The sequence below is a fragment of the Mus musculus genome, chromosome 5 (genome assembly GCF_000001635.26).
Source record: "Mus musculus strain C57BL/6J chromosome 5, GRCm38.p6 C57BL/6J".
NCBI classification, from domain to species: Eukaryota; Metazoa; Chordata; class Mammalia; order Rodentia; family Muridae; genus Mus; species Mus musculus.
In genome coordinates, this window is record NC_000071.6 from 100,076,189 (window position 1) to 100,099,479 (window position 23,291).

General features: G+C 45.0%; 1 protein-coding gene and 1 long non-coding RNA gene across 6 annotated transcripts in view; one reads left to right on the forward strand and one right to left on the reverse strand.

Annotated features, from left to right (window-relative positions):
• Window positions 1-1,683: 1,683 nt before the first annotated feature.
• The window catches only part of Tmem150c (transmembrane protein 150C), an 87,736-nt gene continuing 66,128 nt past the window's right edge, over window positions 1,684-23,291 (reverse strand). For 4 of the 5 annotated variants that reach the window (XM_006534877.3, NM_182841.2, NM_001382850.1 and 1 more), the window contains exons 2-8: window positions 19,419-19,508; window positions 16,871-16,924; window positions 16,747-16,779; window positions 16,579-16,646; window positions 9,939-10,066; window positions 7,386-7,563; window positions 1,684-3,873 (exon numbers count right to left, since the gene is read on the reverse strand). In XM_006534877.3, coding sequence (XP_006534940.1) covers window positions 3,665-3,873; window positions 7,386-7,563; window positions 9,939-10,066; window positions 16,579-16,646; window positions 16,747-16,779; window positions 16,871-16,924; window positions 19,419-19,498 — 750 coding nt within the window. In that variant the 5' untranslated portion in view covers window positions 19,499-19,508 and the 3' untranslated portion in view covers window positions 1,684-3,664. Of the gene's footprint in view, window positions 3,874-7,385; window positions 7,564-8,568; window positions 10,067-16,578; window positions 16,647-16,746; window positions 16,780-16,870; window positions 16,925-19,418; window positions 19,509-23,291 lie in introns of those variants that run through there. The other variant, XM_006534881.3, reaches the window with a different exon arrangement.
• Tmem150cos (transmembrane protein 150C, opposite strand) lies at window positions 1,774-19,085 on the forward strand. The gene is made up of 5 exons (NR_045993.1): window positions 1,774-1,952; window positions 15,925-16,028; window positions 16,122-16,201; window positions 16,726-16,823; window positions 18,207-19,085. It is a non-coding gene; the product is annotated as a transmembrane protein 150C, opposite strand (long non-coding RNA).

Here is a 23,291-nt window from a genome sequence, read left to right on the forward strand (position 1 = left end):
TGAGTTAAATTCCCAGCAACCACATGGTGACTCAACCACATGGTAGCTCACAACCATTTGGGGATCTGATGCCCTCTTCTGGTGTGTCTCAAGACATAGACAGTGACATAAATAAATCTTAAAAAGGAAGAAAGAAAGAAAGAAAGAAGACCCCTTCTCTCAAGACCCCTCTATGCAGAAGAGGAGGCAGAGAGTCAGAGCCAGAGGTGATGATCCCAAAGAAACTGTTTCTAGACACCATAGAACTGATGTCTAGAACACACATGTGAACTCAGAGCCGGTGACAGTGACACAAGGCCTGTGTAGGTTCAAACCAGACAACATCCCAGCCCTGAGGAAGGAGAGCAGACAAAAAGTCCTTCCTACTCCTAACCAGGAAGATACCCATAACTGGTATTTTCTGGGACACACAGCTTCCTCAAATGGAGTGTCATTGGGTATGTCAACAACACAACTGGGCAGATTCCATGTGCTAACACACGTACACACAAACACCCCACGTCCTTTTGTGAGATCTCTGCATACTGGCTGGTTTTGTGTCAACTTGACACAGGCTGGAGTTATCACAGAGAAAGGAACTTCAGGTGGGGAAATGCCTCCATGAGATCCAGCTGTAAAGCATTTTCTCAATTAGTGATCAAGGTGGGAGGGTCCCTTGTGGGTGGTGCCATCCCTGGGCTGGTAGTCTTGGGTTCTATAAGAAAGCAAGCCGAGCAAGCCAGAAGAAGCAAGCCAGTAAGTAACATCCCTCCATGGCCTCTGCATCAGCTCCTGCTTCCTGACCTGCTTGAGTTCCAGTCCTGACTTCCTTTGATGATGAACAGCAGCATGGAAGTGTAAGCTGAATAAACCCTTTCCTCCCCAACTTGCTTCTCGGTCATGATGTTTGTGCAGGAATAGAAACCCTGACTAAGGGGCTGGTAAGATGGCTCAGTGGGTAAGAGCACCCGACTGTTCTTCCGAAGGTCCAGAGTTCAAATCCCAGCAACCACATGGTGGCTCACAGCCATCTGTAACAAGATCTGACGCCCTCTTCTGGAGTGTCTGAAGACAGCTACAGTGTACTTACATATAATAAATAAATCTTTAAAAAAAAAAAAAAAAAAAGAAACCCTGACTAAGACACTGCGTTTTGCCTTACTGGTTTTCTTTTTAGTTTGCTTTGATTTTAGCTTCTTATGAAGAGAGAAATTGGACGTGGGGGTGGGGAAGATCAGGGAGGAGAGAAAGAATATGCTAAAACTTTATTGTACAAAAAATATTTTCTCAGACAAGATGTTTGGCTTTCGATTCCATTCCTGCCATGGAATTCCTAACACCCATAGGACAGAACAGCAGTGTTTTATTCATAATGAACATCTTCTGTTTGTACCAGACTTCATGCTACTGAGGTAACTTTAGGATGAGGCTGCTCACCAGGTGCTTAGACCTCCAGCCTACCTACTTCCGGGAGGTTGGGGGGCAGCTGGGATGGAGAGCCTGGGGTGCACTGAGGGCAAGGGAGCCAGCCCCAGGCCTGCCTTCTTCACCCATGCACCTCTTCCATTTGACTGATCCTGAACTGTATCCGTCACAATAGAATGAGCATTAAAGAACGTGTTCTGCAAGCTATCCACAGCAAGCACGGACGTGTACGTGCACACCCACGAAGAACTGTTAGTGTAAGAAACAAGGAAGTCAGGATTTAGCATAAAACCCCTTTATTCAGTGGCCAGGTCCCAGTGAGTAATGTCAGTATTGGCTGGATGCTGCTGCTGCCGCTGCTGCTGCTGCACACTCTTAAGAACGCAGAGAAGTGTGTCACCGAAAGCTCTTTACTTGGAGTGTGGAGAGTAAAATAAAACCGTTTGTTCTTTGATAAAAATCTTTAAAATAGAAAAGTGAAAAGGAGGAAAGAAGAGAAACCTCATAGCAGTTTCAAAACTAACAGACATCCCCCTGGAGTATTTACGGTAAGACGCCTTTTTTAATAAGAGAATACTCTACTCGAGGCTTTCTCACACCACTGGGGGCTTTTCACTCCCTGCCCTGCCCTGCCCTGTAGTGATGAGTCCTCCCCCTCCTTCTTCACTCTGTCTTCCACTCTGTCGTTTGTCTCTGAATCTCTTTGATGCTCCTCACCTCCACTCAGAAACGAGCAGCAAATCTGTTCATTTGGACATTTACTGTGTGCTCGTGCTCGGCGCTATGCTGGGGGGCGGAGATTTAGCATTTGAACCCTTCCTTGGGAAGCTATACTTCAGGGTGAATTTACAAAACAACGTTTTCCACATTACATTCCGGGCTGTCTGAGCCCCCTAGGAGTTTGGAGAGTTTTTTGAAACAATGTGGGAGGGGGTGCTTGTGACTTGGTTGGGGAGGGGGTGCTTGTGACTTGGTTGGGGAGGGGGTGCTTGTGCACTTGGTTGGGGGAGGGGGTGCTTGTGCACTTGGCACTCTGTTGTTGGCACAGGGATCTAGGATGGCCTTGAACTCCTGCACCTCTGGGCTCATCTCCGAACAGCTTAGCAGTATTGCAGCTCCATTTGTGCCAATGTGATTTGCGGGAGGGCGATGTTTTTAATTTGCTTCTATAACTTCCAAATTTAATTTAAAGTCCCCAGTCCTCAAACTATAAAATTTGAGCAACACACGGATGTTAAAATCTCCCCTGGGTTGGACTAGCAGCAAGAGGGCTAACCTCCTGTCTTTCCTCAGAGCCCTCATACCTTTCACCTCCATGTAGATTTCTTTTGCGATTCTTCGAGAATCTTTTTTTCTTATTATTTCTTCAGATATAAATTAAGCTTGCACGTATACCCCTTTCATACTTGAAGCCAAAACAAGGTTCTTGCCTTTGGTCCACACCTTTGCCCACGAGGCCTACATAGACCCGTGAGAGTGGCACTTCAAAAAGAAAATGCAAACTGGAACTGTGGGTGATGCACTGTGGAAGGAAAAACCAAGCCACGCCCTCTCAGCCGTACCTCGTGCCATTCGCGGCTGACTGTCCCCGGTAGCATTCACGTTTGGAGATCTTCCTCAGGCAGAGTGACTCAAGTCCAAATGCTGGTGGCCGGCTTCTTTCCCGCTCACTCTCTGTAGCATGCTTCTCTCTCTGGATCCACAAAGCCGACCGCTGAACAGTGATGATGTCAGACTGATGGGAAAGCTCTGCCCACGCCTCTCAGGCCACGGCCAGCTTTAGTGCGGGGTGCATGCAGCCAGATGCTCCTAGGTTTCCACTCAAGTTCCCCTCGTGCTCGCCTCAAACCCTTCCAACCTGAAGGCGACTTAGGGAGCTGGCTTGACTCTCACTTTACATTCGGCCGGCCTTACTTTGCAGGAGGAAGATGCCAGGTTGGAACCGGGAAAAGGATGAGAAGCGCAAGGCCTGCTGGGAGGGCGTGGGGGGCGGGGAGGTGGTCATGCACAAGCTTCTGGCTCTGTCGTGCATGTTTTCGGTGTGACAGCGTGTATTTCCATACATGAGGGCTTGTGCTTGTTCAAGAAAGAAGTAACCTGCCCTGAAAAGCTCTTCTGTCAGATATGGCCGTGAGTGTGCATCCGTGTGTGTGTGTGTGTGTGAAAAGCATCGTGAGGTGATGTGTCGAGTCCCGTGAGTGTATCCTCCTGGCCCCTCCCCTGTTGCCACACCCACCGCACCCCCAAGGACAAACTGTTGCTACACCTGATCCGTCTGATATTCAGAAGCTTCTGACAGGCTTTCTGAGAAGCTCAGGAAGTTCTCTTGGTACTCGGAGCACACAATCTCATAGCGGTAGTGCCGGAACTCCACAGCCAGGGTGCCAAAGTACGCCAGGAAGCACATGACCAGGCCCCACTGGACCCTGGCTGCGTACATGTGGATATCTTGGGCCATCAGGATGAAATCTAGGGCACAGGAGTTAAGGAAGGTAATCGGGCATAACCACATTAGTCTTCCCATCACTGGGCAAGCTAACAGCAGCAGGGCTCGCTGAAGCTGATAATTGCATGTGGTATTAGACTGTATTGAGCTGTGTGCCGCGCTGGGCATGCTTCTAGATGTGTTCACAGATGATCTCCTGTAACATCACTGAGAGTCAAGAAATGGAGGCCAAGTGGGGAGCTTGCTGGAAGTCACTCATACAGGCACGAGTTGGTGGATTTACACAATCCACCAATCTTGGCCACCTATCACACCCCCAAGGACAAACTAATGGGCTACACCTGATCGGTCTGATATTCAGAAGAGGGCATTAGGTCTCAGGAACTGGAATTATGAGTGGTTATGCGCCCCACATGCATTCTGGGAACTGAACCCTGGTCCTCTGAAAGATCAACCGTGTTCTTAACCATGGAGCCATCCTCTCAGCTTCCATGGAGCTCATTTAGCACCCACATGGTGGCTCAAAGCCATCTGTAATTCCAGTACTAAATAAAGCACGATGCCCTATTATGACCTCCAAAGGCACCAGGTATAAAGTTGGTTCACATATATTCAAGCATGCACACATGCAGGCAAAGCAGTCATACATGTAAAAATAAACTTAAAATCTAAAAACTTCTGAAAAAAACCCAAAATAATCTCAAAAGACCAATAAAATATTAGATGACAGTCCTTTCCCTAAATGTGTATATACCCATATCAAAGAAATATATATGTGTGTAATACATATAGTGTGTGCACACACATATGACCATGGATATGGAAGTATGGGGGCTGAGCAGAGAGCAAAAGCTCACAGCATGTTTTGGTGAAATACAAACAGTCTAAGAACCAAAAACATTTGTTCAGAAAAATCAGATATGCCCCCTGGATTTATCTGTGGACTTAGACCCGTGCTCTGTCTTTAATGCACAGACCTATCTTCAGGGACTTCCAGAGACTGCAAGAGCAGGTGGAACTACTTCAGCAATCTTTACTCTCCTGATTCAACCTGGATTCAGGAAACCCAGACACTAAGCAACTGGACTCCCTGGTTTTGTGTTAACTTGACACAAGCTAGAGTCATAAGAGGAAGGGACCTCAGGTGAGGAAATGCCTCCATGACATCCAGCTGTAGGGCAGTGTCTCAAATAGTGAACAGTGGGGGAGAGCCCAGCCAACGATGGGTGATACCACTCCTGGGCTTGTCATCCTGGGTTCTACAAGAAAGCAAGCCAGTAGGCACAGCTCCATGAACTCTGTACCAGCTCCTGCCTCCAGGATCCTGCCTTGTTTGAGTTCCTGTCCTGACTTCCTTCAGTGATGAAGAGCAATATGGAAGTGTAAGCCAAATAAACCCTTCCCTCCCCAACTTGCTTTCTGGTCATGGTGTTTTTGTCGCAGTAATAGAAACCCTAACTTAGGCAGCAGCGCTTCCAAGTGTTCAGATGCAACCAAATCGGAACCATTAACTGTCAGCCCCAGAGTCACAGACAGTCTGCACATTCTTCTGACTGAGGGTAGAAAATGTCACCAGGGCTGGGTTAACTCGTTGGGGACATGGCAGCTTTGATTTCTTTGACCATGTGGCATCAGGTAGCTACAATCTGTGGGATCCTGGACAAATTAGCCTACCTGTGAAGCTCAACCTCTGATTGAAAGAATCAATACATTTCACGAGCTTAGAACGATGCCTAGACGGGGTAAGCGCTCAGCAAGCACTGGGTATTGCTGACTGGGGTGTGTAAGTGTTAGCTGTGGGTGACCATTTAGGAATTGTGACTCCCTCTTCTGAGGAGAACCTGCCTGAGTAGCTGTTGGTTACTACAGGGTGTAGACAAGGCCCGAGCCATTCGAACCCCCTTTACTAGGAATAAAAGCTGATTTCTTTTCATCTGCTCTGTGCTCAGTGTAAGTAATGGGTGGGGTGGGGTTGGGGTTTGAATGATAGATGCCAACCGCAGACTCGTGTATTTGAAAACTTCATCCCCAGCTGGGGGGTTCTGTTTGTGAAAATTACAGAACTGTTAGAAGACAGAGCCTTGCTGAGGGAAGTATGTTCCGGATGCAGGCTTTGAAACTTTAGAGCTTTGCCCCACTTCCTCATCCTGCTTCCTGTGTATGGGTGAAAAAAATGAACAGCCAGCTTCCTGCTCTGACCACTAAGCTTTCCTGTCATGATGGACCTGAACCCCGTAGATCTGTAAGCTTCAACAAACCTTTCATCTTCTAAGTTGCTTTTGGTCAGGGTATTTTTATCACAGCAACAGACCAACACAGACCAACAGAAGAGTGACCAACACAGACAGGGACTGGTGACTTCTATTGAGCCAGGGCTATGCGCTGGCTTGCCCTGCTCTCTGGGGGCTTGTCTGGGGTTTGAGGGAATGAGGTACACTCTGCCTTTCCCTCCCTCTGCTTGTTGATGACAGGGTGCAGATGGGGTCTGAGCTGATCCCCCCCCCCCCCTGTTCACTAGGAATCAAGGCTGGTTTTTGCCCAGCTCCTCTTTGTCTCTCCTCCCTTGGTTCAAAGTCTAAGGGGAGAAAAAGCATAGCACCCCAAAGGCTCAAATCTTTATCCAGGAAAACCACACCCCTAGGCTACCCAGTTCCTGAACTTGTTTTCCAGAAAAACGTATAATCCTGAGAGATATAAGCATTTGTCCCCTGCGATTCGTTTTAAGGATAACCAATAACCTACCCAGAGTAAGACTTAAAGTCATGGATACATTTTTTTAAGATGGAAAAAATATCACAACACTTTTGGATTTCTGTACTGTGGTTTTCATGAATGGAATCTCTGGCTGGCGGCAGAATGCCTGACACCTTTCCTGTAGGCTGAAAGGATCTTCAGAGAGCAGAACCTGCTTTGGTTTAAGTTACCCGTCTCTCTTTGGCTTGGTATAAAAAAAAAATCTGGTCTGAGATATATATATATATATGTATATATATATATATTTTTTTTTTATTTACTTTTATTTTTGAGACAGGGTCTGATGTGGTCCAGTGTGGCCTTGAACTCACTATGTAGGCAAGGCTGATCTTAATCTCCCAGTTCTCTAGCCTTCATCTCGAAGGTTCTGGGAATTTCATCTATGCTCCACCAGACCTGACTATTAATTTTTATTTATTTATGTAAAGACTTATTTGTGTGTGTGTGTGACTACTGTCTGCATGTATGTATATGCACCCATAGTGTGCCCAGTATCTGAGGAATCCAGATGGGGGTACAGCATACCCTCTCTGGAATTACAGGCAGTTGTGAGCCACCATGTGGGGGGTGGGAACCAAACCCCAGTCCTCTGCAAGAGCAGCAAGTGCTCTTGACCACCCGGCCATCTCTGTAGCCCCTGGCTAGACCTTTGTAAAGGTAGAGCACAAAGGCACAGGTTCATTTTGACGCTTTTTGACCTGACAGCTTTTCTACACAGGGGGAAGGGCAATGGTCTTTACCTGTGCTCTGCTGTCCCTGACAAAGAGCCCTCAAAGGATACACAGGACTACGCAGAGGGTAATGACAGCTGACAAGATGACTCTCGGGATCCCAGCTCTCCGCCCCTCGTTCTTGATATTGACTTTGAGTGTCAGTGCGGCCTGGATCCAGCAGGTCAGAGTGCCAAACCCGAAGGTCAGGGATGTCCCCACGTTGTGGATTTCTTCATCGTTTGTGAGCTAGGAGACAGCGGTGGGAGACACACAGGCTGTGAGCAACTACAGGGAGGGATGGGGAAAGGTCTTCAGGCGTGGGGCTGCAGAGACTAGAACGGTTGGGCTTCCTGGTCTCTCCAGCCTCTTTGTGTTGATTCTCAAATGGTTAAAATCCACAGAGAGGGAGGGAAAGAGATCGTTTTGTTTTTTTTTTTTTCACCAAACTTAAAAAACATTTGTTTAGAAAACCCCGCAGGAGGCAGGGATCTATTTCCTGAATTTATTTTCCAGAAAAAGCTTTTAAGGAAAGGAAATGAAAAAGCAGGAGAGTTACATAAAAAAGGAAAATGTCAAGTTCCTATGGGCACACATCCCAGACTCTGCTTTTCAAGCTGAGAGAGAACGAGGGTCGGGATGTGGATGCGTGCTTACTGAGAACCGCCAGTTCTGGCATGGGAAGATTTGATTGGCACACAGTGATACCCTTGAGACAACTGGCTTGTCTGTGTAACACAGGCCCACTCAATGTTAATAGGAATTCTCTGGGTTTTGTTTTCCTATAGTCATAAAGAAAACTGTAAGCTCTGAGCGTTAGCCAGAGCCACAGGCCATTAAAGAACAACTGTGTCTGAAGATCCAGTCTCAAGGACCGGCGGAGTCCAAACACTGAGGCTCCTCTAGGTTGTTTCCGTTGGCTGTCAGGGATGTAAGAACTCCCCACATGAGCACGCAGCTATTGCACGGAAGGTGCCTCTCACCAAAAACTCCTGATAAAATCATCTGCACTTTAACCGCACCTACAGGAAAGTGAAATCTGCTCAGGAGACAGCTTTTAAACCACGGTGAAATATTATTTTAAAACTTTACACTCCCCTTAGCTCTTTTACTGTCTGACAGTGTTGCTGTAAGTATTGCACCAAATTAATACTGCTTTTCTCTTAAGATCTTTCTATTGTTTCTGGTTATAGATTCCCCTGCCCCACCCTTTACTAAGAAGCCACTTTCCCCCCTCATAATTCAAAAGGTATATTTTCAAAACTCATTTAAAGCAATGATTTCTCAAGCTAAATTTCACTTCTAGGAAATCAATTTCTCATGTTGAATGTAACCCATTTCGTTTATTACTCCTGTTTTACCTGATTTTTAAAATAGGTAATATTTTGGATCAAACTTTCTCAAATTTGTAAAAGGAGGTAGTGATGGGGACATTTCTCATCCCATATACTAGAGGGCTGATTATCGGTTCCCTAAATGCTCCTCGCAGACAATCCAGCAAGGGTGTTCTTCTCATTGGGTGTCATCATTCATAGCTTTAAAATCCGTCCTTCTCCAAGACAACCCATTTCTGGGATTCTTCTAGGACTTCAGAATGAAATATGCACTTCAGTAGTCATCAGAGCTCAATGCCCTGGGGTGGGTACTAACTAAGCTACACCTCCATGTCCAGCCCTCGTGAAGGCCGCCACCAAGATCTTGGCAGCCATCTCAACAGAGGTGCTCTTGGCAGTTTGTTATCCTGGGCCATATGCTCTAAGAGTGTAGCTTCCTGGCTATCCAGCTTGACATGGAATAGGGTTGTTAACAACGCATCGTGCAAAAAAATATCGATTGGCTAGGTGCCAAGGCGAAGCCTTGAGGAGGAAATGGCCCTGGTTTAATGAATCAGCTGCAGGCAGGGTGAAAACAAGAAAGAGCTGCAGAAAAACCCACTAGCGTGTTTTGGTAAAAACAAAGACACGAGTGCAGTTGAATGCCAAGGGTCTTGGGTGCCTCTGTCAGGGAGGAGATCAGATATATATCTTGTTTGCTCACAGTGCAGGGAACGGGGGAACAAAGGGAGGCAGGGAAATTAGCCAACTACAGAAAAAAAGAAAAGAAAAGAAAAAAAAAACCATTCAGGACAAGAGGAAATTGCTCTTCCAGGTGTGTGTACAGGGCTCCTGAGTTCTGGGAGGGTGAGTCAGGGTTAATACATCTCTGTATGAATCAGGGATTCTAGAGAAATTCGTAGCTTTCCATCCTGACTTTCATGTAAACGTGTTACTGTGAAATGCACGTGTTCATTATAGACGCTGGTCAGCATTGAATTATCTAGGAAAGCACACTGGGATACAGTTTGCAATGAAGACAAGCGTTAGCCGCCCTCTAAAGGAATCCTTGTAGGAGAAACCCAGCCATTGTGAGCTACTTCTCAGCCATTGTGGCATCTATGCCTGCAGTTAGCGCTCACGTGTCAGACCCTGGGGACAGGGATGCAGGACCCAAGTGTCTACTTGTGTTTGAAGTTCATGCAGAATAACATGGGCCATACATACAGTGACTATACCTCAGCCTGCAACAATCTAGACGCGAATAATCTTACCAGCACTGGAGGGAGGCAGAAATGCCAGAGGAAGTACCTGGAAATTACCAAGTAAGGTCATTCCAAAGGAAGCCAGACACAGCGCCGCCAGACCGCTGATATTCAGCCATGGGTTTAAAACCTTTGGTTTTAGCTGGATGAAGCGCAGAACAGCTACCACGAGGGCTGGGGAGGAAACAAACCATAAAATCAAAATACGTAAACCACAGGCCTAGACAAAGGTAGAAGTCTAAAACCATGGCAAAACAGTAAGACGCTTTAAAAACTTGTTTTGAGACAGGGTCTTGCTAGGCAGTCCAGACTGGCCTGGAACTCAGAATGTAGTCCAGGCTATGTAGCCCAGGCTATGTAGTCCAGGCTATGCAGTCCAGGTTGTTCTGGAACTCAGAATGTAGTCTAGATGCAGTCCAAGCTGGTCTGGAACTCAGTCTGTAGTTCAGGCTCAAACCCAAGATTCTCCTCCATTAGTTTTTGGGTTTGTTTGTTTGTTTGTTTTTTTCTGAGACAGGGTTTCTCTGTATAGCCCTGGCTGTCCTGGAACTCACTTTGTAGACCAGGCTGGCCTCGAACTCAGAAACCTGCCTGCCTCTGCCTCCCGAGTGCTGGGATCCTCCATTACCTTTCTGGATGCCGGAATTATTGACATGAGCTACCATGGCTGGCTCTCACGACATGTCTTAAATCTCACCACAGACACATTTTCCTTATTATTTCTTTATTTTTGAGATTATTAGAATGTCATTTTCTCCTTCCCTTTCCTCCCTCCAAACCTTCCCAAATACACCTCCTTGCTGTCTTACAAACTCACGCATGGCTTCTTTTTCTCACTAATTGTTATTAGACACATATATGTATGCATAGGTATATGTATATATACATATCCCTAAATACATAAACACAACCTGCTCGGTCTGTGTAATGCTGATTGCCAATGTGTTTTCAGGACTGACTGACCGATATTGGATAACCAGCTGGTGTGCTCTTCCCCGGGGATCGACTGTTTTGTCCACTCTCAGGAGTCCTTAGTTGCCTCTAGTTCTTGACAGACAGACAGTTTCTCAAAGGACCTTTTCATTCAATGCTTAGACTCTCCATTCGCCTTATTATTCTGAACTTTTGGGGAATCAGAGGGGACCTGATGTTGGGAGCGACCCTGTTTGAATGTTAACTGCCTTGTCAGCCATAAGTGCTTACTTACAAAGTCTTGGCCTTAGTGGAAAAGTATTAGCTTAGTTGAGATTTCTGTGGGAAAAGTTGAGGCCTCTGTGGGAAAGTACTACCCCCAGTTAAGAACAAATAGCTATAGATCTTGTGGACATGTACCTAGCAACCCATTCTGTTCTGTTCCTCCTGCTGAACTTTTTACCTAGCCAATATCCTGCTTTTGGGAACAGGTGCATTCCCCCAGAAACAAAGCAATTCTGTGTCATCCCCCTCCCCATACCCTGCTTCTGTGGGCATAAAACCTGCCTGGCCATAAAACCTGCCTGGGAATAATAAAAATTTGACAGCTTGATCAATCAGACTTGCTGTCCGTCCTTGTGTTTCTCGCCTCTCATTCTCTCCACAGGTGGTTCCCCAGACCCTGTTCCACTGTCCTGCAGGCCGGGACAACCTGAAGCAGCCCAGTGTACATTTCCCCTGCATTGATGCAAGGATGACAGCATTGCTAACAGGGCTGTTCCCCAAGCTTTCAAAAGCGAAGCCCAGGCTGGGCCAGGAGAGGACTGCAGAGTCATGGCACAATCCAAGCAGACAGGGACAAATGACATGATTCGGGATTCGGGATTAGCTGGTCAGCCACCTTTGGCTTATAGCAGTGTTAGAACAGAAAGGCCAGAAGACACGGGAAAGAGGACAAGGTTATCACATCTGGACAAATCACATTCACCGAAAAGTAGTTCCTTCAAGTGATATTAGTCACTTGCTTTTAAAAGGACACTTTTAAAAAGTGAATTGAGAGTATAAAGGTAGAATGGGGGTTAGATTTCAAACCCCACTTCTGTCTGTCTGTTTATCTGTTTATCTATCATCCATCTATCTAAACATCTATCCATCCACCCACTACATCATCTGTCTATCTATCTATCTATCTATCTATCTATCTATCTATCTATCTATCTATCATCATCATCCATTTATCATCTATCTCCCACCCATTACCTCACCTATCTATCAACTGTCTGTCTGTCTGTTCTGTCTATCTATCTATCTATCTATCTATCTATCTATCTACCTACCTATCTTTACATCCCAACCACAGTTCCTCCTTCTCCTCCTAGTCCCTCTCCTGACCTTGACCTTCCTTCTATCTACTTAACACCCCTTCCATTTCTCTTCAGAAAAGGCAGACCTCCCATGGATGTCAAACAGCCCTGGCATATCGGCACAACCCACTTGTACTAGAGGCCTTGAGGACAGTCTGAACTCAAGTCACTAACCTAAAAGATCACCTTTTATTACTGCTTATGTAGAGATAGTTCTCTCTGTGTGTGTCTTTATGTGTCTGTGTGTGTGTTTAAAGTTAGTCTATAAATGAAGAAAGATAATTGGCAGTTAACTTAAACATATCCACATATAAGGGAATGTAGTAACAACTTCCTATGACTATTTTGATATTGTATTTCATCAGAAAAGACAAAATTACCCTACTTATATAGCAATTTAACTGGAAATTATTTACTAAGGGTTTACCCTTGACTCCAGACCCTCGTCTCTCCAGCTGTGAACAGAGGGAAGCCATCCATCTACATGCCTGCATTTCCCAAGTTGCTAGGTTTCACTGTGTTGAGCGGTGTGATCCAAAGCTCATTTGTAACTCTGAGTACCTCCGACCAGCAATGGGAATAAAACTTGATTCATATGTTCCAGCTAAGGCCTATGACTGATCAGAGAGTAACCACGTTGACAACTGTTCTACAATCAATATCTCTGGAGGTATACCAGAAGGCTGTGAGTTACAAGGAAGGTTATACTAGAAGTCTACTAGTTACAAAAGCATGACACTATATTCATTGTTACGATGGGAACAGGAAGAAGGTAGGAGAGGGCTAATTAGGCAGGACTGGTAAAGCAGCCTTAGATCAGAATGGAAGGGCTTAGCACAGCGCCCCATGGGAAGGAACACTCACTAATTAACACTGTATGATGTCACGGCAGAAGAACAAAACACAAACTTAGCACTGTTGATCTCTTCTGAAGACAACTAGTGAGAAGCCTTTTCCTGGGAACTCTCTGCCGGGCATTTAACGTTGTGGACGTATTGTGCTAGAACTTTGACATGCAATGTAAACACAGATCCAGTATGGCTTCTCATGCTGACCCACCTGACAGTGTCTCCCCCCCCCCCCCGGCCCCCCGCCCAGCACAGGGGATGTGGATCACTTTGGAAACTATGAATGTCTTGTCTAGAATCATGGATGTGCCTACCTCCTGGAAGCAGCGGCTTCCTGTTTGGAATATGGGTGAGAAGTTGCTTTATCATGAGCAGAAACCTCCATCTGAATGTGATGATTTGACACCCAGTTTTGACAGTCACATTCCAAACACCAGGCTTTGCCCTTTTCAGCCCCGACTCTGTACCAACCAGCTCAGAAGAGACAATGTCTCCCTTCAAGATAGATTCTAGTCTGAATTTTAGAAAGACAGAACTAATGAGGATTTGGCTTTATAAGAATTTATGAACTTAATCTATCTTTAGTCAAAAGATCTGTTAGAAGAGCCAATTTTCAACATAGTGATCAAGTTATAACTTCTCAAAAGTAGCTTCTGGGAAGTATGGCATCTTCATATCTATCTATCTATCTATCTATCTATCTATCTATCTATCTATCTTTCTATCTATCTTTCTATCTATCTATCAATCTATCATCATCATCCATTTATCATCTATCTCCCACCCATTACAGCTACTTTGACCAATAGATATACTTACAACTTGGAAAATAGTTACTTTATGTGTTTTTCCTGCATGTATGTGTACCATAGATATGCAATACCTGCAGGGTTCAGAAGAGGAGGTGTCAGGTGCCCTTGGGACTGGCTAGTTTCGAGCCACTATGTGGATCCTGGGACTTGAACCCCCGTCTTCAAGAAGAGCAGCCAGTGCTCTTAACATCTGAGCCATCTCTCTATCCCCTAATAGGTTAGTAAGTATACTTTTAAGTTTCATTAAAAATGACTGACTTGGGGGCCAGTGAGATGGCTTGTGAAGACACTTGCCACTAAGCCTGAGAACCTGAGTTCAATCCCCAGGTCTTTCATGGTAGGAGAGCACTAACCTCTGAAAGTTGTCTTCCGACCTTCACATACATGTGACATGTGTAAACTACCTCCCCCGCCCCCAAACAAGATGTAATGAAAGAAATTTATATTTGTATTAAACAGCTTTAGAATGAGAACTTTAAAACCTACCCCTCTGCTATTTTGGGACCTACATAAGTTGTTGTTGTTGTTGTTGCTGTTATATGGGAGTCCCCTCTCTAATTTTCCTCTCTATAAAAGATCACAATTAGAAACATAGCTGACGTTGAAAAATGAAATGTCTAAGGACTGATTGGAGTTTTCCAGTCGGGGAACTCAGAATAACATTTCCCCGTCACAATCCTCAGCTGGCACGCGGCTGACTTCTGTTTTGTTAATTCTACTGTTTATCCATCAGCGATTCCTATTTATGGCTGCGGGAAAGCACAGCAGCCAGGATGCTCTGGCTGAAGGGGGGTGGGAGGGCGGCTGCTGTTAGGTGGCTGGGATCACTTAGCTATTTGCAGTACCCTCTCATCCTCCCCAGGGCAAGGTAATGCTCTTTTTAACACATTTGTCTTGGGTCCTTGCCCCCAGTGGAGAGGAAAGTGTACATTCAGGACAGAGAAGGCAGCTAATTCTGTGAAGAGAATAACCGAGCATTTAATCTTTGATTAGTCTGTCAAAAAGATAAAAGATCCCCGCTAACTAATTTTAATAAGTGCCACATGGACTCTCTTTCAGATTATAAATTACTGCCTATACGGCTGTCAAAAGCAGCGACTTTATAAGCAGTGAAAGCTATTTTTAAAGGCAGCTGGAGAGCTTAAAGTGATAGCTTGAGGTCTACTGGGGACCAGCCTTGGGGAGAAGAAAGCAGCTACCATACACAACAATAATCTTTAAAGAAAAAAAAAGATTCTTTTCCACTCTCAGTTGATAAATAAGTGACTGCGGCGTTGCTCTCACTGAACACCAATCTCAATCAGTTTTTGCGTCCACCAGCTGGCATCAAGCATGATGATTGGTAACAACGGCTGAACACAGACCACTCTGACACCTTCCAGCAAAGGCTGGTAAAAGCTTACTTGTTCTTCTAGGCGCAGGGAGAGCCAGAGAATGAGGGGACGATGCACCTGGAAGAGGGTGTCGTTTGCACAGCTTGCTTCTGCAAATGCTTTTATAATTTGTTAATCGCAGGTTTTGTGACCACGGGACACGTAAGTTGTTGCAAACTGGCAGTTTTTAGAGCCTATCCCAAAGACTACTGGGACGTATCAATTTGTGCAGAGTATACCAAGGAAATAATGTGGAGCTTCGCGGCATGCTCGCTGGTTTCCTTGAAGCCCCGTGGAGGACAGCTGTGGCAGCCTTTGCGAGAGGGAAAGCTCCTGTGTACTGTGAGGAAATGAGGCAGAGATGGGAAAACACTCAGCCATGGGTCTGGAGCAGAAATCACGGCTGCCAATGTCTGTGCTGAGCCCCCGGGAGATGCTCAGGGCTGAGGCTGGCAGCCTATAGGCCCGCCCACACGCTGTGATCCGGTGATCACAGAGGGTCTGCGGGAGGCCTCGGCGCAGCTGTTCAGGTTCACCGTTGGGGCTTTGTGCTCTGTTAACTGCGAGCGTTTGTTAGTAGCCATGTAGGCCATGAGTGAATGGGTTTACTGGATTATTTCTTTATTTACTTGTTTATTTATAGACAGGGGCTCTCAATGTAGCCCAGGCTGGCCAGGAACTTACTATGTAGACCAGGCTGACTTCAGTTGCTTCTGTTCTCAGGGTTTAAAGGCACATGCGTGGGTGTTTTTAGAAGAGCAGGTGATATTCAACAAGACGAAGAACATGGCTGCTTTTCTCTGTTCCCAGAGGACTGGCAGGGTTGTGTAAGTACTTTCAGATCCTCAGGGGCAGGATGTTAAAGGAGGATTTTGGGCTCCAGAGAAATGGTACTTTTCGTGAAACCTATGTTTTCACAGGGCAGCCTGATGTATGTGGGCACACAGGAGGATGCCGTGCTAGGGTCAATGTTAAGGGAGATATTCATCACAGAGCCTACGTACGTACCCGTCTTCGCCAAGGAAGGAATAAATAAGGCATCCTTTTCAAAGCAACCACATGCCACCCTCTTACAGTCTCAGCAAGATTTTATGACACGTGAAATATGCTATCTCGCGCAGCAAAAGAAATAAAGTTCGGAGTATGAAGGAAGAGATGAGCACCATAAAGGAAGGAGGGCTGGAGGGAGGCAGGGGGGATGCAAAAGGATTTACGAGGGGGAAAACGGGCCCTTAAAACAAAAGCTGCCTTCAGCATACTGACTTGACTTGACACTAAATTTCAGCCAGGTACCCCATTGTTTTGATAAGGATTTAGGAAGATTTAAAGCAGAGATGTATCAGAGCACAGGAAGCTCTCTGTCCCTGCTCCTCTTACCTAGGAAGGCGGCCATGTTCATTACTTGACTGAACACACAGCTCGCAGGAGGGTCGTCACCTGCAAAACTGGAAGAGGGGAAAGCCTTAGGGTCCGGCTGTCCCCGTCTGTAACTTGGTGCATCTGACATGCACTTTCCTTAAACAGGCCAGGCAGACTCAGAGTTACCTGATGTATGGAGCATGCTTCGCACCCGATTTCCTAGATGACAAAGCACAGAGGCACGGATTAGGACAATGTCACTGGTAACTCTGGGGGAACAGTGAGTGCATTCTCTAGAGGAAATCTTTACCTTGCAGCTGAATTTAATGGCAAAATTTTGTCATCTTCCACGGCTATAAAGTACCTAGCAAGAGAAAATGACTACTTTAAAAATTTTAAAACAAACAAACAAAACCCTAAGAATTGTTTGTCAATTTAATTGGGTTAAATGTCTAATTTATCTATATCATGCCATATCTATTATTTTCTAACTAAGAAAACTTTTTTTTTTTCGTTTTTTGTTTTTTTGAGACAGGGTTTCTCTGTATATAGCTCTGGCTGTCCTGGAACTCACTCTGTAGACCAGGCTGGCCTTGAACTCAGAAATCTGCCTGCCTCTGCCCCCCCAAGTGCTGGGATTAAAGGTGTATGCCACCACCGCCTGGCAAGAAAACACTCTTTAAGTAGGAATGTCTGCACACATACAACTGTATTTCCAATATTTGGGATATGGAGGAAGTAGGATGAGGAATTCAAGGCCATCTTCAGCTACATCAGGAGTGCAAGACCTGCCTGGGCTATATGAGACTCTCTCTCTCAATAAACCAACTAAGCAACCAACCAGAAAATAGAAAAAGGTCTTTGACTACATTTATTTTTCTTTTGGGTCAGGATCTCACTATGGCAGTGGTTGACCTTGGAATTGTTCTGTAGCTCACACTGGCCTAAAACCTACGATCCCCCTCTTTCAGCCTTCTAAGTGCTGGGATTACAGGTGTGCACCACCACAACCGTGCCAATTGCAATTGTTTACCCATAGACCACTAGTTCTTTAAAGCTAAATGCCAGGGTTAATGGGTCACTGATTATCAGGACCTGGAGAGACGGCTCAACAGTTAAGAGCATGCGCTGTTCTTCCAGAGGACCTGAGTTCAGTTCTCAGCACTGGTGCCAGGTGGCTCACAGCTCCTGTGACTCCAGCTACAGGGGCATCTGATGGCTCCAGCCTTCATAGACATCTACACTTATATGCACATACCACACAGAGACATATATATGATTTAAAAAAAAAAACAACAACTCCTTACAAGAGTTAATTTTGAAGAGATTCCAAACTAGCAATGATACTTATAATCTGAAAACTTGGTGGTGGGGGTAAACCTTATAGCTTTAATAGAATTTCTCAGGAATATATGGTCTCAATTCTTCCTTTTCTGTTTGTTTGCTTGTTTGGTTTTATTTTCCCACTCTTTGTAATCAAGGCTGTGGTGGTTTGAATGACAATGAATACCTGGTCCCCAGTTGGTGGAACTGCTTGGGAAGGATTAGGAGGTGTGGTTTTGTTGAGGGTGGTATTGCTGTGGGGTGGGCTTTAAGGTTCAAAGACATATCATTTCCAGCTAGCTCTCTCTGCTTCCTACTTGCAGATCAAGATGTGAGCTCTCAGCTTTTCCAGCCACCATGTCTTTGCTCTGCAATCATGAACTCTCTGGAACTGGAAACCCCAAACCACATGCTTTCTTTTTTATAAGTTGTCTCGGCCATGGGGTTTTATCACAGCAATAGAACAGAAGCTAAGACAGAGCCCATGGCCTTTTATGTGCTAGGGAAGTGCTCTCCCATTGGCCACACAGTCCCAGGCCAGTGACATCATTCTTCATGAGTTTTCTTGAGACAAATGTTGACTGAATCATCAACTAAGGGAGCTTTTTCTGTGGTAAAGCCAGGTCTTCTGGCACAGTGATAACTATTTTATAAATACATCATATCTTGTCATAACTAGATTGCAGATGGAGTCCACAGCACATCGGTGTCAAATGAGGAAAATCTTGCAAATATTAACTCATATCATCAGTTTTCAAGATTCATTATAGTGGTATAAGCCAATCATCCCAGGACAGGCTCCATAACAGCCTTTAGAGTAAGACTCTGGGTAAACAAAAAGCTTCACAAGAAGTTCACATGGCTGTGTGTGGTGGTACATGCCTGTAATCTCAGCACTCGGAAGACTGTTGCAAGTTCAAGGCCAGCCTAGTCTACACAGCAAGACCTGTCTTGATGGGGGTTAGAGGTTAAGGGAAAGAGAGATGGAACAGAAGACAAAAACCAGTCTTCTTCATTACCTATTTTTGCATAATTTATTATTAAATATTGTTATTGTTAATAAAGGATGATAAAATGGAGACTTTAGTAAGGTTAAACTAGTATGTATGTGTATATGTATAAATATATATTTACTTTTAAAAAACATCATTTGCTATATATAAAGTTACTTATAAGTACACTTCTATAAATATGTCATAATACCAAAGCTTGGATTTTTCTCTGAAATCCTTTATACACTTGAATCCTTTACTTGTTTACTTATTTATTTTATTTTTCTTCTTGCTCCAGCTCCACTCCTTCCCAGAGTGGAAGGCTTATGATTTATTTATTTTATGTATGTGAGTACAATGCCACTCTCTTCAGACACACCAGAAGAGGGCACCAGATCTCATTCTAGATGGTTGTGAGCCACCATGTGGTTGCTGGGATTTGAACTCAGGACCTCTGGAAGAGCAATCAGTGCTCTTAACCACTGAGCCATCTCTCCAGCCCTTACACTTGAATCCTTAAATCATCAACTGAAGTATACTCACACTATCCACAAGCCAGCTGAAGTAAACAAAGTAAACACGAGAGGTAGAAACATCCACACGCTGCATTTCTTCCCGTCCATGCCTGTGCAACTGAAATCAAATGAACAGGGGTTAATAACGTAGACAAAAATCCACATAACGCTTTCAAGATGGAGAGCCCAACAGGGAAGAAAGAACACCCCATGTATTTTACAAAATCACGATTCAACTTTATTTACTATTGCTTGTTACTAGCTTAGAGATTCCAGATCTTACCAGTGACCCACTGGGAGGTTTCTCATGAAAATGTATAGCTTTACATACTCAGTGACTCATTTAAGAAGAGATTAAGAACTTTGTAGTATGGAATGTAGAAGGGTTGGTACCAACAGTATAGTCCAGAGTACTTTTAGAACTACCATTAATGGCCTGATGAATCTTACATGTGCTTAAGTCTATGGAAGAGTGAGAAACAAATGGCTACTAAATAAACTAGCAGTTCGGGGGAAATGACAGATGTTTTGCAAATCTGAACTTTCCTTGTGGCTGTTATTGAGCAGTTCTAGTAGATTCTCAAAATGAATAAATACTTGGCAAACAATGTTTTCTATTAGCTCCAATAAGCATATTGGCAAAATCACAGACATTGGGTTTTGGGGAATGTCTTAGCTTCGTTTCCTGCTGTTGTGATAAGTTATCCCGATATGAGCAACTTAAGGGTCAAAAGTTCACAGTCCCAGGTTACCGCCCATCATTATGGAGAAGTCACAGCAGCAAGAGCCAGAGAGAACTGACCGTAACACATTACAATCGTGAGCAGGGAGTCGTGAGTTAATTCATACATACTTAGTGCTCACACTAGCTTGCTCTCCCTTTCATTCCGTCCAGGGCCCAATTTATAAATGGTGCTGGTCACATTCAAGGTGGGTCTTCTGTCTTCAACTGGCCAAACTAAAAAATTCTCACAGGCATGCTCACGGACCAGCATAATCCAGACAATTACCCACTGATACTCACACCACAAGTGACACCACATTGTGTCAACTTGACAATAAAACACTAGCTGTCACAGGGATAACAAATTTTTTTTAAAAAGACAGTGCAGCGTGGGTCTCCCCACAATCATGGATCATAAGTTGGTAAGGTCCACAAGGTCGGTGGGAGTGGAGACAACTAGTGTGTGAGTGTGTGTGTGTGTGTGTGTGTGTGTGTGTGTGTGTGTGTGTGTGTGTAAGGTGTTTAGAAAGCCAGTGAGTGCATCTGGTGAATAATTACACCAGGACCTGCTATCAGGAGGCAGATCAACTTTACTTAGGGTGATTCAGGCTTATAAAGTTTTGGGGGGCTGAGGGTAGGATCATTCAAGGTGGGCAAAGGTCATTGGCTGAGGGATTAAGGCATGGAAATGCCTCATTAGCACGGGGAAGCGCTTCAGAAATCTCAGGTACTAGCCAAATAGATTTTATCAGGAGAAAGGAAATTGATCCTGTAGCCACACTAAGGTTATGTGACATTCCTCAGGTGCAGGCATGTGTGGGGGCTTAGAATTCCCCAGACAGGGTCAGAGAAGGAGAAGTCCCGCTAGTGAAGAGTCTCTCATACTGTGCCAAGCCCAGAGGCCATCTGTCATGGTGGACTTCAACCTTAATTAGCAGAGTTTTCCCACAGTGCAGGTCTTTACTTCGGGGAACCTAACCAGAGCCTCCATCCCTCACAGACTGGGGTGAAGCAGGGTGTGAGGAAGGAGGGTGAACGCTTCCTTTCTGACTCAGGATTGGCTGTTGCTAGGGTGAAAAACGGAATGGTGGATAGGTAAGTAAAAGAATTCTGCTAGGTAGTGGTGGCATATGCAGTTAATCCCGGCATTCAGGAGTCAGAGGCAGGTGGATCTCTGGGAGTTTGAGGCCAGCCTGGACTACAGAGTGATTTCTAGAACAGCCAGGGCTACACAGAGTAACCCTGTCTCAAAAAAACACAAGGCCAGGTGACCAAAACACATCCCTTACAGACAGTCAATGTCAAGGGTCTTCAGGGGTGGGATGGGGCAGGAATCCAGGCTTCTGTTCTGGTATGCTAATTACTGTGGTTTATGGAAAATGCTACTGCTGAACCAAAATATGAGAACTAACACTCCCAACTTCGACTTCTAGAGATGATGGGTGGAGAAGGTGCAGCCATGGTCCATGTGGCTATTTCCTGCCGGATGATGTTCACATCCTCACCAGGGGATTCTTGGAGCAGTATCTGGCACTGAAGGGCAAGGATGCTCTGAAGGAATGGTCCTTCTTCAGTGGCCTCCAAGCCTGTTATTTAGCTACCTGATGTCAATTTTGGAGGGAGGAAATGTCATGAAGGATGGCATCCCTGATGGCTTCCAAGCCTGCCAATGGTTATGTAGCTACCTCACACTCTCCCCTCAAATGTTAAGAGCTGGAATCATCTAGAAGATGGACATAGAATCAATCTGGGTGATTCTAGAGGACACTGGGGGTGTAGAAAGGGCTCACAACTTGGCTCTTAATTGACTTTCTGGAGGGTGATCAAGGGGATGAGATAGTGCTAGGTCATCCCAGGACCATCTGAGGGTGAACAGACTGTAAAGAGTAGATAAAGCCAAGGCAGTATCGGAGTACACAAGGTTTAGGGTTTGACGGCATGAGTGCTAAGATCATCATAGAATTAACCCTTGTTCCCTATGAAGAACTTTTACCATTGGGATGCGGATGCCAACATGGCCTTAGTCTGATGTCGTAAACAAACAAACAAAAATACCAGGAATATAAAAGGAGCAATGTGCTCATTGCTAAGAAAAGATGAGAGCCCTTTACTGGACTATGGCCAGGGAGGCTGTGGTTACTCACCTCACTTGTCAGTAGCCCACAGGCACGAGTTGGTCTACTCTTTGTCTTTTATTATTATCAACAGTCTTACTTTTGGTGATGCTTTCTTGCTGTGTGTTTAAGATCATGCAGGAGGCCAAAATTAATCATTTTCTTCTTTTGTTAGGGTTAGCTGAAGGCTTAGCCCTCAGGAGTTCTCAGGAGGAGCCCCTGGCTCCTTGGACCTTTCTGTTACCAGTGCCTTCCTTACTGTGAGGATTAGTCAGAGCTCTGCATGGTGACATGGAGGCAAGTGCTGCCCTGTGGTGACCTCCTTCTTTGTACAATGGACACTGGGTAGACGCCACCTGGTGAAGTTGCCATGGTCTCTCTAAACAAAAGAAGAATCACCAGGCATAGAGGTCATTTCGGGAGATGTCTCATCATCTCTGGGACATAGTTGACTTCAGAGGGCAAGGGGCAAAGTGTCTGTTTTAATCTCTTTCCACATTAGGATAGCTTCCAGGTACATTTATTTAATAGCGAGAAGTCTGTTACACCAGTGTGGTACTTTTAGTTAGTGTATAATATTTAAAGCTTAGGTATAGCTTAAATGCTTCTGAATAAAGTTCGCTTAGCTACCTGGCTCTCATCTTCCACGTGCCTTACATAACTTAATTGGAGCTTTGGGGACTTGCTTGGGCTTTCCAGTTTTCTTCCCCATTCTGGAGAAACACCTGCCATCTTAATCTCCTAACACAAATCCATCTTTACTAAAAGCATTTCAATTCTTACAGCTTTCTAAGATTTCTTTCCTCCTTATTGATTCCCTTTTGTTTTTGTTTTTGTTTTTCTTAATACCTTAAGACACAGTAACATTAACAAGAAAGCTTATCATTACGTTAAAAGAGAATTGAGCCGGGCAGTGGTGGCGCACGCCTTTAATCCCAGCACTTGGGAGGCAGAGGCAGGAGGATTTCTGAGTTCCAGGCCAGCCTGGTCTATAGAATGAGTTTCAGGACAGCCAGGACTACACAGAGAAATCCTGTTTCAGAGAGAGAGAGAGAGAGAATTG